The sequence below is a fragment of the Chaetomium tenue genome (genome assembly GCF_020726465.1).
Source record: "Chaetomium tenue strain MPI-SDFR-AT-0079 chromosome Unknown F5144scaffold_4, whole genome shotgun sequence".
Classification (NCBI taxonomy): Eukaryota; Fungi; Ascomycota; class Sordariomycetes; order Sordariales; family Chaetomiaceae; genus Chaetomium; species Chaetomium tenue.
The window spans coordinates 2,184,686-2,200,545 of NW_027117332.1; the positions used below are offsets into that span (position 1 = coordinate 2,184,686).

General features: G+C 57.3%; 6 protein-coding genes across 6 annotated transcripts; 4 read left to right on the forward strand and 2 right to left on the reverse strand.

The window, feature by feature from the left end:
* The first annotated feature begins 156 nt into the window (after nt 1–156).
* On the forward strand, nt 157–1,604 carry F5144DRAFT_572649 (uncharacterized protein). The gene has a single exon (XM_066788908.1). It carries the CDS (start codon nt 336–338, stop codon nt 1,386–1,388), a length of 1,053 nt encoding a protein of 350 aa, XP_066643099.1. The 5' UTR covers nt 157–335; the 3' UTR covers nt 1,389–1,604.
* On the reverse strand, nt 1,471–3,109 carry F5144DRAFT_489881 (uncharacterized protein; the record flags this gene model as incomplete). The annotated part of the gene is made up of 3 exons (XM_066785762.1): nt 1,471–1,595; nt 1,662–2,802; nt 2,864–3,109. The coding sequence occupies 3 exons, from the start codon at nt 3,107–3,109 to the stop codon at nt 1,471–1,473; spliced, it is 1,512 nt and encodes a 503-aa protein (XP_066643100.1).
* Nucleotides 3,110–3,502: 393 nt separating this feature from the next.
* Nucleotides 3,503–6,178, forward strand: F5144DRAFT_629886 (uncharacterized protein). Its single transcript, XM_066792399.1, has 3 exons — nt 3,503–3,934; nt 4,027–4,210; nt 4,263–6,178. Exons 1-3 carry the CDS (start codon nt 3,768–3,770, stop codon nt 5,748–5,750), a joined length of 1,839 nt encoding a protein of 612 aa, XP_066643101.1. The 5' UTR covers nt 3,503–3,767; the 3' UTR covers nt 5,751–6,178.
* On the reverse strand, nt 5,852–9,845 carry F5144DRAFT_649233 (uncharacterized protein). Its single transcript, XM_066792962.1, has 3 exons — nt 9,577–9,845; nt 9,416–9,512; nt 5,852–9,340 (listed from the first exon to the last, which is right to left on the reverse strand). Exons 1-3 carry the CDS (start codon nt 9,616–9,618, stop codon nt 6,123–6,125), a joined length of 3,357 nt encoding a protein of 1,118 aa, XP_066643102.1. The 5' UTR covers nt 9,619–9,845; the 3' UTR covers nt 5,852–6,122.
* Nucleotides 9,846–10,671: 826 nt separating this feature from the next.
* On the forward strand, nt 10,672–11,870 carry F5144DRAFT_236898 (uncharacterized protein). The gene has a single exon (XM_066783312.1). It carries the CDS (start codon nt 10,986–10,988, stop codon nt 11,742–11,744), a length of 759 nt encoding a protein of 252 aa, XP_066643103.1. The 5' UTR covers nt 10,672–10,985; the 3' UTR covers nt 11,745–11,870.
* On the forward strand, nt 11,769–15,674 carry F5144DRAFT_236840 (GPI inositol-deacylase). The gene is made up of 3 exons (XM_066783311.1): nt 11,769–12,471; nt 12,529–15,503; nt 15,564–15,674. Exons 1-2 carry the CDS (start codon nt 11,869–11,871, stop codon nt 15,367–15,369), a joined length of 3,444 nt encoding a protein of 1,147 aa, XP_066643104.1. The 5' UTR covers nt 11,769–11,868; the 3' UTR covers nt 15,370–15,503; nt 15,564–15,674.
* Nucleotides 15,675–15,860: the final 186 nt, after the last annotated feature.

Genomic DNA, 15,860 nt, shown 5'->3' on the forward strand with positions numbered 1-15,860 from the left:
AAGCAAGCACAGCGGGACAGCCCGTTCTAGTGCACGGGCCATTCGATGGCGCGGGAGGTAGAGTCACGTGAGTCAAGTCCCCATGGCACTAGCCACATTAAGGCTGATGGGCAGGGCCACAATGCCTGCCCGGTTTCGGACATCTGCTTGGCGATGGTTCCAGTCTGGGGTAAGTTGATACTGGTGGGTCCTCCGAAGCTAACCTCGGGCCGCTTCAATCCGTCATCGAGCCTCGAAAGCAGGTCCGTTCCGTCTCACAACCCGGCTGAGATCCCGAAAGGTCAACTCACGATTCACCGGTCCGCCCCTCCCAACAAACCGATTCATTCGAAAACATGCTGTCGGCCGGCCGCCGGGCATTCTCGGCGCTCGCCCGCCCGACATTGCGGAATGCGACGACTCCCACCTTCGCCAGGTCGCCCGCGGCTTTGCGTCGCCTACTCTCGGCCCTCGCCATTCTCGAACAGCGTGACGGCCAGCTCAACAGCGGCTCGCTGAGCGCCATCACTGCCGCTCAGAAGCTCGGGGGGTCCGTTCACGGCTTCCTCGCGGGCAGCAACATCAAGCCCGTGGCCGAGGAGGCAGCCAAGGTTGAGGGTGTTGAGAAGATTGTAGCGGTGGAAAACGGCGCATACGACAAGGGGCTCCCCGAGAACTACGCTCCGCTGCTCGTCGAGAACATCAAGAAGGGCGGCTACACGCACGTTATTGCGGGCAACACGGCCTTTGGCAAGAATGTTATGCCGCGCGTGGCGGCGCTGCTCGACTCGCAGCAGATCTCAGATATCACCGCCATTGAGAACGACAAGACGTTTGTGCGCCCGATCTATGCGGGCAACGCCATTGCTACGGTTGAGTCCTCGGACGCGATCAAGGTGATCACCGTGCGGGGCACCGCTTTCCCCGCCGCGGCGGTCGCGGGCGGTTCTGCAGCCGTCGAGGACGGCGTCGACCCCAAGGCGGAGAGCGCGGCGGAGTGGGTGTCGGAAGACCTCGCCAAGTCGGACCGGCCGGACCTGGCAACGGCGAGCAGGGTTGTGTCGGGCGGGCGGGGGTTGAAGTCGAAGGAGGAATTTGACAAGGTCATGCTGCCGCTGGCCGACTCGCTCGGGGCTGCGGTTGGTGCGTCCCGCGCGGCCGTCGACAGCGGGTATGCGGACAACAGCTTGCAGGTCGGGCAGACGGGCAAGGTGGTTGCGCCGCAGCTGTACATGGCCGTGGGGATTTCGGGTGCGATCCAGCATCTGGCGGGTATGAAGGACAGCAAGGTGATCGCGGCCATCAACAAGGACGCGGATGCGCCGATCTTCCAGGTGGCGGATGTCGGGTTGGTTGGGGACCTTTTTGACAAGGTACCCGAGCTGACGGAGAAGCTGAACAAGGCATAGACGTTACAGTTATAGTTACAAAAAATGTACAAATATCTACACGACGTATGCACACCACACACACAAGATACCCTGTCACCCATCAGCCCAACACAGCCAGCATCTCCGCCGTCCTCGTAAACTTCTCCCTCTCCTTGCCAACCTTCCTCCCCCTCTCCCTCTCAGCCGCATCAATCCTCCTCCACCCCTCCCAATCCACCACCCTCGCTTTATCCACCTCCCCTCCCACCTCCGCCCTGACCCCCTCCCACCCACCAACATCCCCCTCCACACCACAACCAACACCCTCATTCAAAAACCTCCCCCCAACCTTAAAATAATCCTCCGCCACCGCATCCGCCGTCCCAAAAGCATCCTCCATCGTCGACGCAATCACCCCCGTCGGCCCCCTCTTCACCCACCCAGCACAGTACAACCCGGGGAACGTGCCCATCTCCATGGCGCCGTCGCGCGCGTGCTGCTCGTGCCGCACGCGCCCGTGGCCGTCGTGGCTGAGCACCCCCCACCGCTCGCTGAAGGGGATGCCGAGGGGCGCGAACTCGGGGAGGGGCGTCGAGCGGTAGCCGATGGAGCGGAAGGCGAGCGGGGTGCGGAGGGTTAGTGTGTTGGTGGTGGTGGAGGGGAGGGCGTAGGCTTGGGGGTCGAAGGGGGTGGGGGAGAGGGTTGTGCGCGTGAATTGGGTGGAGGCGAGGCGGGGGGTGGTGGTGGTGGTGGTGGTGGTTGTTGTGGTTGTGGGGAGGAAGGCGGTGGGGGAGAGGAGGAAGTCAAGGGACCAGGACTTTTGGGCGGCTTCGGAGGAGGGTGTGGTTGGAGAGCCTTTGAGAAGGATGTCCATGAGTCGGCGGGGGGCGCGGGGTAGTGTTTTCGGGTCCGGGGGAATTAGGGAGGTGTCGATGGGATGGAAGGCGACCGAAGGGAGGCGCATCAGTTCCCGGATTTCTTTGATGGTGAAGGCTGCCTGCATGGGGCCGCGGCGGCCGACGATGTGCACCCGCTTGACCTTGCTTTTGGAGAGTGTCTCGATGGCGTGCTCGGCGATGTCCGACTTGCGAAGGACATCCACATCCTCGAGTAGCATCCGGGCCACATCTAGAGCCACATTTCCCTGGCCGATGATTACGGCCTCTTCCCCCTGAGTGAGATCTGGGGCGAGGTCGGTATGCTCGGGGAGGCCGTTGTACCAACCGACAAATTCGCGGGCTGAATAGACGCCTTTCAAATCTTCGCCCGGGATACCGAGAGTCCTGTCCTTCGCAGCACCGTATGAGAACACCACGGCGTTGTAGTGGCGGAGGATGCTGGCCAGTGGGATAGTACCGCCGTCTGGGTGGTCACTCTTGGTGCCGACGGAGACGTTCCCGATGAAGGTGAAATTCGGGGAAGAAGCCACCTCTTCAAACTTCTCCTGGCAGTTCTGTGGCTTGGTTTAACACGGACGGCCATAACAGCTAAAATAGGGCATGCCATGTATGTACCTTCACTTCAGGGTGGTCCGGCGCAACTCCAAACCTCACCAGGCCAAAAGGAACGGGCAACGCTTCGTACATGTCGACCTTGGCGTTTTGAATCTTAGACATGGCCCTGTAGGCCGTGTAAAAGCCGGCCGGCCCGGAGCCGATGACAGCTAACCGGAATGGTCGGCCATCGTCACGAGTACTTTGCGCCGTAGACAAGCTCCGGAATGTGACGGGATTCAAGGAGGAGGCATTCAGGTTCCGCATCCAGGCCGCACGCGGCTGCCACCTGGCGCATCGGAGGGAGAGCATGACGGCACTCAATACGAAAGCCAATTGCCGTGTACGATGAAAATCAAAATGAGTATATATTTGAAAGTGAGGTTGAGATGGATTGAGTCAAACTCCAACGCCGAACCCGGGATCCGCTCCGTTGTAAATTGCGGGTCTCAGGGCCGTTTTCAGTGGAACTCGGAGCAGCAGGCCATCGCCGGCGGCCCTCCGAATGCTCCACAACGCCTCGGAGATGCCCATGAAGTACCTAGGTAAGTACTCAACAACAACTTATACCACAAATAACTCACAAACCGTACGCAAGAATTTGTTGTCATATTTGAAAGTTACGCAGTTTGCCAATACCGCTCGTTGCCTAAATTTGGAACCGAGGGGAAATGCCGAAGAGGTAGTGATGTTGCACACAGCGCTTAAGATGGATTTCAGGGAACCGAGCTGAAACCACTGTTGTTGCCCGGTCAACCATGCCCGTCAACATGTTCCTGCATTGCGCCCCGATCTGGCCCCACGACTACATCTCAAAGTCGACCTCACATGCACATCCGACACCTCAATTGTCATTTTTCCTACGTAAAATTACCTACCTCCCACATTCCACAAGAAAAGGGCAGATCGAGATAAAACCGCCACAATGGGGGGCTCTCAGCCGCCGTTCATGTACCAGTCCGTCAGCAGGGACGACGAGAGGTTCCCGGCTGTGAAATTCGATCCAAAGGCAGTGACTCGAGCAAGTTACGAGTCAAAGAAGCCAAAACCCAAGCCAGACGGCCCGCTTGTCTCATTCAACCGTCATCCCGAGTATGTACCTTTTTAGTTACTCCCTCCCTCCTCCACGACTCCATACCATACCTCGGAATCAACATTCCAGCGCCGCTAACCCACTACCACAGTGCTCTCATGGTACCCAATGGGCGCAAACAAAAGTATTCTCCAATGGGCCAGAGGACAAAGAGCTGGATCAAGGGCATGCGCGTCGTGCAGATGTGTCTCAGAGTTGTCCAGGCCATCGCCGCCGTCGGCCTCATCGTCACCATGAGCGTATCAGGGCTAGTAGGATGGGTCGTAATTGTGACCGTAAGTTAATCACTTGCCGCCCGGCCACGCAGCCTGTTAACCGCTGTCACAGTGTGCCGTTGTCATTCTCCACTGCATCTACAGCGTCTTCCACCATGTTCGGCCAGCAGGAGCTAGGACTCCCGGCTCGTCTGCGGGTTATCAGTTCTTCGCCGGTCTCTCTGACCTCTGTGTTCTACCTCTGTACGCGTACGGCGCCATCATGACCAGGAACAAGAACGAAGAGTGGAAGACGACGGCGCCCCCTGACGACCCGGATGTTGTGAAGTACATGGTCCCGTCTGTCTTTTACGGTCTCATCGGCGCTGGTGGCTTGCACCTTATTTCGCTGGCCATCTCCCTGTGGCTCGGCTTGATGTTCCGCCGCATCGCATACATGCCCCCGGACATGAACCCGCTCGAGGCCAACCTCACCTCGCGCGTACACAAGCGGAACAAGTCCTCAGTTACCACCACATCGACGTACTCGGACGAAAAGCGCGAGAGCGAGCTCTACGACGGCAGCAGCTCCCGCCCACCGTCGATCCCTTTTATGCATACCCGCCAGGGGTCGGATCTCTCTCTCGCCTCGGGCGACTCTCGTTTGAACCTACCCAGCCGGCAGTATCAAGTCCCCGCCAGCAACCGCAACTCGACTGCCTCCCAAGACCTGAAGCGCATGTCCGCACCACCTCCCCCAGCGCACCGCGCCTCCTACACGGAAATCCCTCTCGGCGAAACCGGTGCTACCTCGACCCGCCCCGTCTCTGTGCACTCGTCCTGCCCCAGCACCGGCTCCGTGCCCTCCTACCGCGCCGAGCCCATCTCCCCGGCCCAAACCGTCCAGCCGCGCTCCGCCAGGTTCACCGAGACCTGGTACGCCTCCGAATCCCTCATCAACCGCACCCAGCAGCGCAACCGCGCCACCCCCACCCCCAAAAACAAAGCCGCCTACGCCTCCCTCGACGCCTCCGACGGCGAAAACTCCGACTCGGAAAACGACACCTTCTACACCCCCGCCCGCGGCACCACCACCACCACCAACGAAAACGCCAACCACCCCAACCCACTCCGCTCCAACCCCCTCGCCACCAACGACAACACCAACACCCCCACCACCCCCCGCCGCCCCCGAACCCCCTTCTCCCGCCTCCGCAACTCCGTCCTCTCCACCATCTCCCCCAACGACCGCCGCGTCTCGGGCAGCCAGGACATCACCGACCAAACCCACACCCCCAAAGCCCTCGCGGTCGGCAGCAGCGGCGGCCCGCGCAACCGGCTCTCGTCCATCCAGCCCGACGGCGCCTTCTTCTCCAAGCCGTACGGCGAGCTGCGCGCCGCGACGCCGCCGGTGATTGTGGGCGGGAAGGATGAGAACTTGGGGGTGGTGGCGGCTGCGGTGAGGGAGAGGGAGCGGGTGGTGTCGTCGGGGAATGATTATGATTTGGGGAGTGGTGCTGCTGGCGGTGCGGGGATGGGGAGGCGGAATGTGAGTGGGAAGGTGGCGGAGGAGGGGAGGGCCGGGCAGAGGTGGTCGCGGTATGGTGTGTTGAATGAGTAGGGTGTTTTTTTTTATGGTTTCTTTTCTTTTGCGTGTTGCCTGGGTGGGGAGGAAGGGTGGTAGTGGTGATGGTGGGATGGGAATGAAGTGTGGTGGCAGGGGGTTTGGTTCTTGCGTATGAATGCATGTTGGGTTATGTTCTGGTTGGAGTTAATGGTGTTTGTTTCTGGCTAGCTATCTCGGTAGATAGATGGATGATGGATGAATGTACGTTTACGGAATGTTGGTTTAATCGTTGGGCAAATGCCGATTTCACTACCGTTGTCCAAAATGTCGGTCTATTCACAAGGGTATATACAACTGAGCAATGTCCGTGTTTCGCAAGTCTCAACCAACGCCATCACAGATACTGCACAACATAGGACCTCCTCCTCATTCCTCATCCCCCCTCTTCTCCCTCACCCACCTAGCCCAGTCCGTCCTCCCACCCCCCTCATCAAAACCATCACCCTCCACCCACCCCCTCCCATCCCACGCTCCCAACCCACAGAGATGCCGCATCGTCGGCCTCCCATGCGGGCAGTTCCACGGCTTCTCCATCTCGCCCATGTGCCTCACCACGCGCTCCATCTGCCGCCGCGACAGCGCCCGCCCGATCATGATGCTGCTGCGGCAGGCGCGCATGGCAAACATCTTGCGCACCCGGCTCGGCCGCGGCACCGTAGCCGCGCTCGACGTCGGGTTGTCGCCCAGCAGGAAGATCAGCTCCTCCAGATCGGCCAGCGAAAAGGTCGTCTCGCGGCTGAGCGGCAGGCTCAGCAGCTGCACGCGCGATCCCACGGGCCGCGCGCCGGACGTGTCGGCTTGTACGACGAATCCGTTGCGCTCGAGTGCTGGCAGGTGCTCGAGGATGATCTCTTCCTCGAGGGCTGTCAGGTCGAGGGTTTTGGGCTGGACGAGGCGCTGCGATTGGACCGTGGTCGTGGCTTGGAGGCGCTCGAAGTTGTATTTTTCGTCCGAGGCGTGTTGGTCGATGATGAAGAGTTCGTCGTCGGCGGCTTCGGGCGTGTTTTCTGGGGAAGCGGCGGCCTCGCGCACGGCGAGCACAAATCCCAGGTTGAATTGCCCGACGATGCGCATTTTGGTAAAGTCGGTCTTGGAGATCTTGAGAGACAGCTTCTCCTCGGCGTCGGCTGCTTCGAGACCGTCTGGGCTAGTGTTTGGGGAGGCCACGGACTGTGGGGGCGGTATGTGGCGTGTGAGGGCTGCGATGCGTTGCTGTATCTCGTCCGCGTTGGTCTTGACCTGCTGCTCCAGATTGAGAGTCATGTCTTTGCGTTTTGACCGCCCTTTAACAAATAACTGAGATCGCTTTTCGCCTTCCTCAGTCGGTTCGGCCGTGGCCTCAGCTGTGTCTATCATTTCCCGGACCTTTTCTTCTTCTTGGGCTTTCTTTTCATCTTCGTCGACGTAGTCGGCGTCGTCTGTGGCGTCGTCACCGTGGCAGGAAAGCGTGGGCCCAACAGACTCCATCGGCGTGTCGGGGTTGTTCGGGGAAACCGGACTCTCAGTTTCCCCTGAAACTGGGAACCGTTCTCTAACCTCTTCAGTCTCGCTGTCGATTCCGTTCACAGCACGCCCACTGCCCTCCTCTTGAGACACAAAAAGGGACCCCTCTTCATCTTCATTTTCAACGATTTCCTCGCCGGTTTCTTCCATCGGTTCGTCGATATCTTCGTCAGACCCTCCCATCTGCTCGTCGACGTCCTCACCAGACTCTTCCATATCCTCATCAATATCCTCAGCCAAGATCCCAGTCTTGTCTACAGGCCCTTCATCAGCATGCGCCGAAGCAGAGAATAACTGAGTGAGGCGTCCACCAAAAGATGGCAGAGGTGCGTTTCGCTTCCCCCCTTTCCCAGCAGCCGTCGCCCGAGTCGGTTTCGGGTCCTCGTCAACTTTAGGGCGTTTAGAAGCATGCCCGATCAGACTCGTCACGGTGTGGTCACCAATGGTAATGGTTGCCACCTCCCGGGTAGAACGCTTGAGGGGCCGTGTTGTGGTCACCGGGACGACTCGTGGCGTTGGTGCTTGGGATGAAGGGGCAATGGCGGGGATTGGCGGTTCGAGTTCAATCCTGGCGTCTTGATCATCGTCCTCTGCTGGGAATTCCCTCGGTCTCTCACCAGATCTTGTCGAGCGGGCAACGGATTCCACGATTTCTGGTCCCTCGTTATTCAACCCATCTGCTTCCGCCTCTTCAGACGTCGGTTCTTCACCTCCGGGTTTCTCCGCAGTGTCATCGTTTTTTGCAACTACGAGGTCGGAACGGGGATCCCCATCTACGCCGCTGCTAGCATGTTGTTGGGCCTCGGGGGTTGCCGTAGAATTCCCTTGGTCGTCGGGGCTCTTTGCCAGCCAGCGGGATAACATGCTCGCAGACTGTAACGAGCTCCTCAGCTTAGGAGGCACTTGTTTCCTAGTCGGCTGCTCGTTGTCCTCTCCTTCCTCGCTCGCTTCCTCGTCATCCTCTTCATCGTCGACATCGTCATCCTTTGGAGAACTAGGCCCCGCCTGTCGCTGCGACTCCACGGTAGCCGCCCTGCTGCTGGCCTGAACCGAAGTGGGCGTCCACGAACGGCTGACTGCTGTCTTGAAGGGGTTCTGCTTCAACGTCTGCGCCTGGGACACGGGAATGGTGACATCTTGTGTCTCAAAAAGCTCAATTAGCGATTCCCGCAAGTTATCGAGCATTTGCCCTTGGTCGTGTAACAAAATGGTTCGCTTGTCAGGGCTGACGTTGACGTCGTAAAGATGGGTGTCTAATTGGATGTCGGCAAAGATAAATGGCGACTGGGAAGCGTTGTATGACCGGTAAACTTCATTGAACACCTTGGCGAACTGAGGCAGGCCGCAGGGTCGCCCGTTGACATAGAACATTTGCCTGTCAGGGGTTTGCCGACCTTCACCGTGGGCAGGTCGAGAAACGTGGCCGAGAACGCGGACTTCAGTGGCGCTTCCGCTTGCTTTCGCTTTGCCCTTGTTGAGGGGTCCAGCAGTGGGTGTTAGTTCCAGTTTGAGGTCCATCAATATCAGGGCATTCATGGTCTTCACGCCAAACACGTTGATGATGTTCTCGCGTGTGGTGGGGTTTCCCTTGGTCGAGAATAAGACCATACGCTTGCCCTTGGTGGGTTGTTGAGAGACGGTGAACTTGACGCCGGTCTGCACACATGCATACTGGTTGAGGAGGTTGATCACCTTGCCCCATTCCCTCTTGACATTCCGCTCCAGCTCTCGGCGGCGGACGGGCAGATTGTGGAAGAGGTCTTCGACAATGACGGTGGTGCCCTTCTGGCCCGAGACGACACTGGTGCTCTTAAGCTTCCCAGAGGTCTCAAACTCGAGCCTGTTGGCACGCGGTACGTCTTGGGCGGTACATGTCACGACTGCAAAGCGGGACAGGGCGCATAGCGAAGACAACGCCTCACCTCTGAAGCCGAATGTCTGCAGCTCCGAGAGGTCATCGTAGCTTGAGAGTTTGGAAGTGTAGTGCTTCAAGGCGATGGACTCGTAGTTGTGGGATGCAATTCCCAAGCCATTGTCCTGGACTTCAATCGAGTCTAGCCCTTGGTTCTTGAAGCGGACATCTGCGAGTGGCGTAGCTTTGTTAATGAGGGCAGCTCTGTGCGCGTGCACTTTCTTAGAAAGACTCAGCCACGTACCGATGGCGGTTGCTCCAGCGTCAAAGCTGTTCTCGACCAACTCTTTTGCTACAGAGCAAAGGTCTACAATGACTTGGCCAGACTGGATCTGATGGACCTATTTAATTTGTCAATATCTGCATTTTATTATTATTTTATTTTGCAACCATCGGTAAACGCACCGTGCTAGATTCAATGGCCTTGATAGTGGCACTTGATGCCATTCTTCGGGATTCCCCGGCGCTACCGTAATGGCTCAATAACCGCCTTCTCTATCGCTAATCTAGAGTTGTCTCGTCGTCCGTTCGGTTGTTGAGGGATGGGTCGGTGAGAGTTGGCGATCCCAATTCGGTTCAGTTACATTGAGACATGGTGTGGCTGAATTGCCAAAGTACACCGTGCCTGCCGCTTTCAGGCATGGACGCGACGTGGAACGCGTCCTCCATCCAGTCTGTGCGCGCTGCTGCAATTAAGCACCTAAGTGGGCCACCAAAGAACCGCCGGGCAGCTGGCCGGAATGCACCTACCCCGCCATTTTCGCCCTGACGATGTGTTGATGGGACCTCTGTCGCTGGTAATTCAGGTATTGCTTGACTGCCGTTTTAATGTTTCACTTGCTACACCTGTGTAATATTATTGCCCAGTTGGGTTGTGTATAGGCAGGAGAGAAGACCATTGATTATCGAGGAAGGCATTCACAAACATTTTCTCCCTTGGAGAATCTCACAGCACCATTTCGCCGTTTCGCAAGTGCTGCAAATGGAAGAGGGTGTTTATTGGCTGACCACAGGCTTCTTCGTTTCAAGCGGGGGTTCAGATTGCTGCAAGCCTGCAAGTTCCATCCGAGCCGCAGACACGAAGCACCCAACTTGATTCGTGTGAAGCTTAGCGTTTCCTTTGAAGCCATCGGCAGCAAATATTCGTATGCCCGACGAGTAGCGCCTCTGTGGTGGCGACGAAGCATTGCAAGCTCCCGTCGTATGTGGAGAGGACGCGTGTCAAACGGAGATCCCGGCCGCCGCTCACATCATCGAAACTTCCTTCGTTTGTAGTATAGTTACAGAAGAGAAAATACCGTGTGAGCCGTGGTACAAATACACATTGATAAGGTCATCGAAACGCCAACGAGCTGCCAAGATGGCAAGCAACGTGCGGCCCCTGCCATGACGTTATTACTTGGCGAGCTCGACGGGAGGTTGCATTGGAGGAACAAAGCAGCATCAACAACAACACTGCTGGGTCAAAACCTCTGGTCTTCCACGGTATGTACATACATACATCCCTCAGCCCCGCGCAGAATGCAACAGCGTTTGCAAAATACGGGCGGGATGCCCGGTCGCCGCTGGCCCCCATGATCAATGCCTGACCAGTTGCAACATCTCTGTTGCCGCGGTACGGCTTCCGATCCAGAGCGCAACAGGCGTTATCACCCGAGCTTGACCGGATTCGTCATGTCGCGGGCCATCAGAAATAGTATAGTATGGCCTAATTGACTTGAAAACGAGCATTGATAGGTGGGGGGCATAAGATCAACACCTGACAACAGCGTTCTGTGTTGTTGAGCACGCAATTACCCACAGTACCTAAGGAAATGGCGCTGTTACTTCGTACTGCATGCTGCAGTATACTGGGTCAGGATGGGCAAAATAAACAGACAAACTTCGTACAGCGACCCCGACATTATCGCGCATCCCGCGGCGCGGCGTCGTGCCTGTCTCTCGAATTCCGATCGTTTCCATCCTTTCCGGCTCACTCGTTTCCGTGGTATGGATTCTCGAAGACGGGTACAGGCCCCATGCCGCAACTTTCTTGCGCCGATCCGGAATTATCGGGCATTCCTTCGTTTATCAGCGGTCCAGCGGTTCCCGTTTTTTGTCGGTTTCAGACAAGGAACTGGGCATTCGTCAACACCGAATCCGATTTCAGATTACACAGCTGGCGTTCGGCCAACGGGCGATCCCTTATCTCAGGGGAAGGTGCGAACCCCAGCACACTGCGACGCAAGGTCCCCACAAGAAAGCCACCCTGCTGCTTGTATCGAATCAAACTGGCCCGCTTCGAGGCAAAGTCTGGACTCTTGCTTCCAAGGCTGGGCCCGGCCAATAGTGGCTACAGCACCTGCAGCCGCCAACTTTTTGTGGTCGACTTCCGAATCCGCCGCCATAGGTTGCGCACTTATCCTAAGCTCGCTTTTCCCAGACCGTGGTGTTTTTTTTTTATTGCCTTGCGCGCGGGAAAGCTTGAGGAGGAGTGCCAGCCTCGGCTTTTGGTGAACAAACAAAGCTGGGCTCTTGAGCTGCCAACCCACAATTTCAGCAGTAAAGAGGATTCAGCTCGAAACGGCCCATGAGCCCCCGTTTCACCGCCGCCTTGCCCACCGTTCCTTCGCTTGGCCTTTGGCTTACCCCAACGCCAACACCACGAGCGCATCGCGCCACCCCCGGGCAGGAAACTTCCACCACTGCCCTGCTGGGATGAGGAGGCACTCGTCAGGATCGTCAGAAGACGATGATGCTTCTCCTGTTGAGGCCCCTCATGTCAATTCCTCTCGCTTCAGCGCCAAAGACTCAAGGTCCTCGGCGCACCCCACGACCAAGCTCGATCATAATCGCAGCGCCGACCGCCCACCTTCGTTTTCGATAAGCCGACGGTCTAGCAGCATCAATTGGCGACTACCGGAGTCGCGCAATGGGAACGGGACAGTAGAGAAACGGCCGTCCCCCGAACGCACATCGCCCTCCTCCCCCCTGGGCCTGATCATGACCGCGAACGGGGAATTGCGGACAAAAGAGGTGGAAAAGACACCAGAGACCGTCATTCCCTCGCGCCGCCCGCCATGGAGGAGTCCCTGGGCAATTACCTTCTCTGCGCTCGTCGCGGCGATTGTCGGCATCGGGTTTTTGGTCGCCGTGCTTCATTCTTCCGTAACCCGACAGCTTGATCCAAAAGGGTGTCGCATGTCTTACATGCGGCCATCGTACGCCAAGCTCAACGAGTTCGACACTGAGCACACGCGCCTCGCGAGCAAATACTCCTTGTATCTGTACCGCGAGCAAGATATCGACCGGGACACCAAGGTTTGAGGCGCAAAAAAATTGTCAAGGTCGCCGGCGTCGGCTAACCCTTTTTTTCAGGTCAGGGGGGTTCCCGTCCTCTTCATCCCCGGCAATGCCGGGAGCTACAAGCAAGTTCGACCCATTGCGGCAGAAGCAGCCAACTATTTCCACAATGTCCTGCAGCACGACGAGTCTGCCATGAATGCTGGCACCCGGAACCTAGACTTCTTCACGGTCGATTTCAACGAGGATATTACCGCTTTCCATGGCCAGACGCTCCTCGACCAAGCCGAATACTTGAACGAAGCGGTTCGATACATCTTATCGCTCTACCTCGACCCGCGGGTCGCTGACCGGGACCCCGACTTGCCCGATCCGACTTCGGTGATAGTTCTTGGACACTCCATGGGAGGCATCGTTGCGCGCACGATGCTCATCATGCCCAACTTCCAGTCGCACTCAATCAATACCATCATTACCATGTCGGCCCCGCATGCTCGGCCCCCCGTATCTTTTGACAGCCAGAGCGTCCAGACGTACAAGGACATCAACGACTACTGGAGGCGTGCCTACTCGCAACAATGGGCCAACGACAACCCCTTGTGGCATGTCACACTGGTGTCCATCGCGGGCGGCGGATTGGACACTGTTGTTCCCTCGGACTATGCGAGCGTCGAGTCCCTGGTCCCGGACACGCATGGGTTCACCGTCTTCACCTCGACAATCCCAAACGTGTGGACTAGCATGGACCACCAGGCGATCCTCTGGTGCGATCAGTTTCGAAAGGTTATTGCGCAGGCGATTTACGATGTGGTGGATGTTCACCGGGCCACCCAGACAAAGCCTCGAGCTGAACGGATGAGGGTGTTCAAGAAGTGGTTCCTCACCGGCATGGAGACCATTGCAGAAAAGGCAGCACCGCGCTCAGAGCCGACGACCCTGTTGACCGTGGACGATAACTCGGATTCTATTATTGCGGAAGGGGAACGCTTGGTTTTGAGGAATCTAGGCACAGCAGGGACCGTCCGCGCTCATCTCATGCCCATTCCGCCCTCGGGGTCCCCGGGTATGAAGCGCTTCACCTTATTAACGGATGCAAAACTCGACAAGCCAGGAGAACACGGGAAGCTCGAGGTCCTCTTCTGTAGCGTTATCCCGTCACAGCCCAGCCAATCTTGGGCGGGTTTCCCAAGCCAGATGGATCTGTCCAAGGGAAACACCGGGTCCACGCGGCTAGCCTGCAGATCTGCTGCACCCGATGTCGTATCCCTCCCCGCGTCGACTAGCTCAACGCAATTCCCCTTCTACCTCAACGGGGAGGAGGAAATTACCCCGTTTTCTTATCTTGAGTACGGGGTGGACGACATTGCCGAGCACCAGTTTGTAGCGGTTGTGGAAAAAACGACTGCTCCGACGCCGGGATTTGTGGTTGCAGAGTTCAGCGATTATACTCAGTCACACCGAACTCGACACATTAGCCTCCGGAGCCTCCTCACGTTTGGCATGAAGTTTCGTCTTCCTGCTGAACGGCCGATGGTGTCCGAGGTCAAGGTGCCATCCTTGCAGTCAAGCTTGCTTGCCTACAATCTCCGAATCAGTCACCAAGACTGCAATGGGGACAACGAGCTGTTTGCTCCCCTTGTTCGGCAGTACCTCGCTGAACCGTACGAGTCGAAATACTTTGTCAATGCGCGCGAAGCGACAGTCAGCCTCCATGGCGTTGCTCCTTACGTCCCTCCGCCTCTCACGGGAAAGTTGGACGAAAACGGACTCAGCTTCCAGTTTTGGACGGACCCGACGTGCAGCTCCAGCATCCATATTGAGTTGACGGCCGATTTCATGGGCAGCCTCGGCAAGCTATATATGCGATATCGCACCGTATTTGCCGCGTTCCCGTTGTTTATCGTGGCCCTCGTCCTTAGGAAGCAGTTTCGGGTCTACGACACTACGGGGATGTTCATCCCCTTTTTGGAGGGGCTGGATTTATGCTTGAGGCAATCCATTCCCTTGATGCTGGCTTCACTTACGCTCCTGACACTCTCCACCGGGATCATGGCCCCGGCTAGCAACGCAAGCTTTTGGCACTGGAGGAACGGCACGTCTTCGATTATGGACTTTCAGCACAACGATCTCCTAATCGGGACGGAAGATCCCTTATTCCTCTTTCTGATCCCTCTAATCGCGATTGTTTGCGTTGGCGTGTGCACCGTGTTCAACTACATGGCTCTCGCCCTCACGCATTTGCTGGGCGCCCTTGCCAGTCTCGTCACATTCCATCCCGGATGGATTCGGAACGAGGACAGGAAGAAAACGACGCCCGCCGCTTTCTTCTCCCCGTCGCCACGGCGGCGTATGATCACGACTGCAGTTCTGCTGCTACTTGTCACGACGATGGTCCCCTATCAGTTCGCCTACCTGGTGGCTTGCCTGGTACAGTTGATGACCACGGTGCGGGCCCAGCGGATTGCCTCGGAGCTGCGATCGACGGCGAACTCGAACTTTTACAACTACACCCACTCGATCTTCATCCTGATGCTTTGGATTCTTCCCATCAACCTCCCGACATTTGTGGTCTGGGTCCACAATCTGGCGGTTCACTGGCTCACTCCCTTCTCGTCGCATCACAACGTCCTGTCCGTCATGCCATTCATCGTTCTCGTCGAGACCCTCACCACAGGAAAAATGATACCGCGCATGGGCAGCCGGCTCAAACATGTCACCAGCCTGTTGCTGTTTGGCATGGCTGTCTATGCGGCAGTGTACGGCGTCACATACGCTTACACGCTTCATTATGTGGCCAACTTCCTCGCCTTCTGGCTGGCAATTGTCCACTCGACATCCGACTCCTGGTCTCTAGCGGGACTCACTCACCTTTACAGCGGGGATGCCGGGATTCGGAAACGAGGAAAGGAACCGTGACCCTTCCATCGGCGAACGATGCATGCCGTGCCGCGGAGCAGCTGGCGATCGTTATTTCCCGGATCCGCCGACGCGGCAGACGTTTCAATTTTGATACCCCATCCCGCCTCATCCCGGACGACAACCACGCCAGTGTACATAGTTACCTACCAAGCCTGTATTCTTGGAAAAGCCCAATTCTGACTACGCGCCAGCAACTCCTTGCCACCTCCGACTTTGGTTCCATAACCGGATTCTCATTCTCTTCGCACCGGAGCACAGACTCCAACTCATTTATATATTTTTTTCTAGCACAGGCGGCGTCCGGGCAGGTTTCTTCGGTCCTCTTCGGTTTCAGCGATTCCACACATTGCATTTGCATCGGCGGGTCTACAGCGTGCTTTCTTGCGTATGCATGAAGCAGGCCTTTTCTTCTTTTCTCTCCACGTTTGAGCCCTCACTCTTCCGGCATGGTTGGCTAGTTGCTTGTATATCTGGTTGACCCAGCCAGC

Excerpts from the sequence above, each read along its gene's own strand:
- F5144DRAFT_572649 (XM_066788908.1), top strand. The coding sequence starts at position 336 with ATGCTGTCGGCCGGCCGCCGGGCATTCTCGGCGCTCGCCCGCCCGACA.
- F5144DRAFT_629886 (XM_066792399.1), top strand. The coding sequence starts at position 3,768 with ATGGGGGGCTCTCAGCCGCCGTTCATGTACCAGTCCGTCAGCAGGGAC. Across the intron at positions 3,935-4,026 it reads TCATTCAACCGTCATCCCGA|TGCTCTCATGGTACCCAATG; the intron begins GTATGTACCTTT and ends CCACTACCACAG. Across the intron at positions 4,211-4,262 it reads GATGGGTCGTAATTGTGACC|TGTGCCGTTGTCATTCTCCA; the intron begins GTAAGTTAATCA and ends CCGCTGTCACAG.
- F5144DRAFT_649233 (XM_066792962.1), bottom strand. The coding sequence starts at position 9,618 with ATGGCATCAAGTGCCACTATCAAGGCCATTGAATCTAGCACG. Across the intron at positions 9,513-9,576 it reads AGGCCATTGAATCTAGCACG|GTCCATCAGATCCAGTCTGG; the intron begins GTGCGTTTACCG and ends CAAATTAAATAG. Across the intron at positions 9,341-9,415 it reads CGCTGGAGCAACCGCCATCG|ATGTCCGCTTCAAGAACCAA; the intron begins GTACGTGGCTGA and ends CGCCACTCGCAG.
- F5144DRAFT_236898 (XM_066783312.1), top strand. The coding sequence starts at position 10,986 with ATGGCGCTGTTACTTCGTACTGCATGCTGCAGTATACTGGGTCAGGAT.
- F5144DRAFT_236840 (XM_066783311.1), top strand. The coding sequence starts at position 11,869 with ATGAGGAGGCACTCGTCAGGATCGTCAGAAGACGATGATGCTTCTCCT. Across the intron at positions 12,472-12,528 it reads ATATCGACCGGGACACCAAG|GTCAGGGGGGTTCCCGTCCT; the intron begins GTTTGAGGCGCA and ends CCTTTTTTTCAG.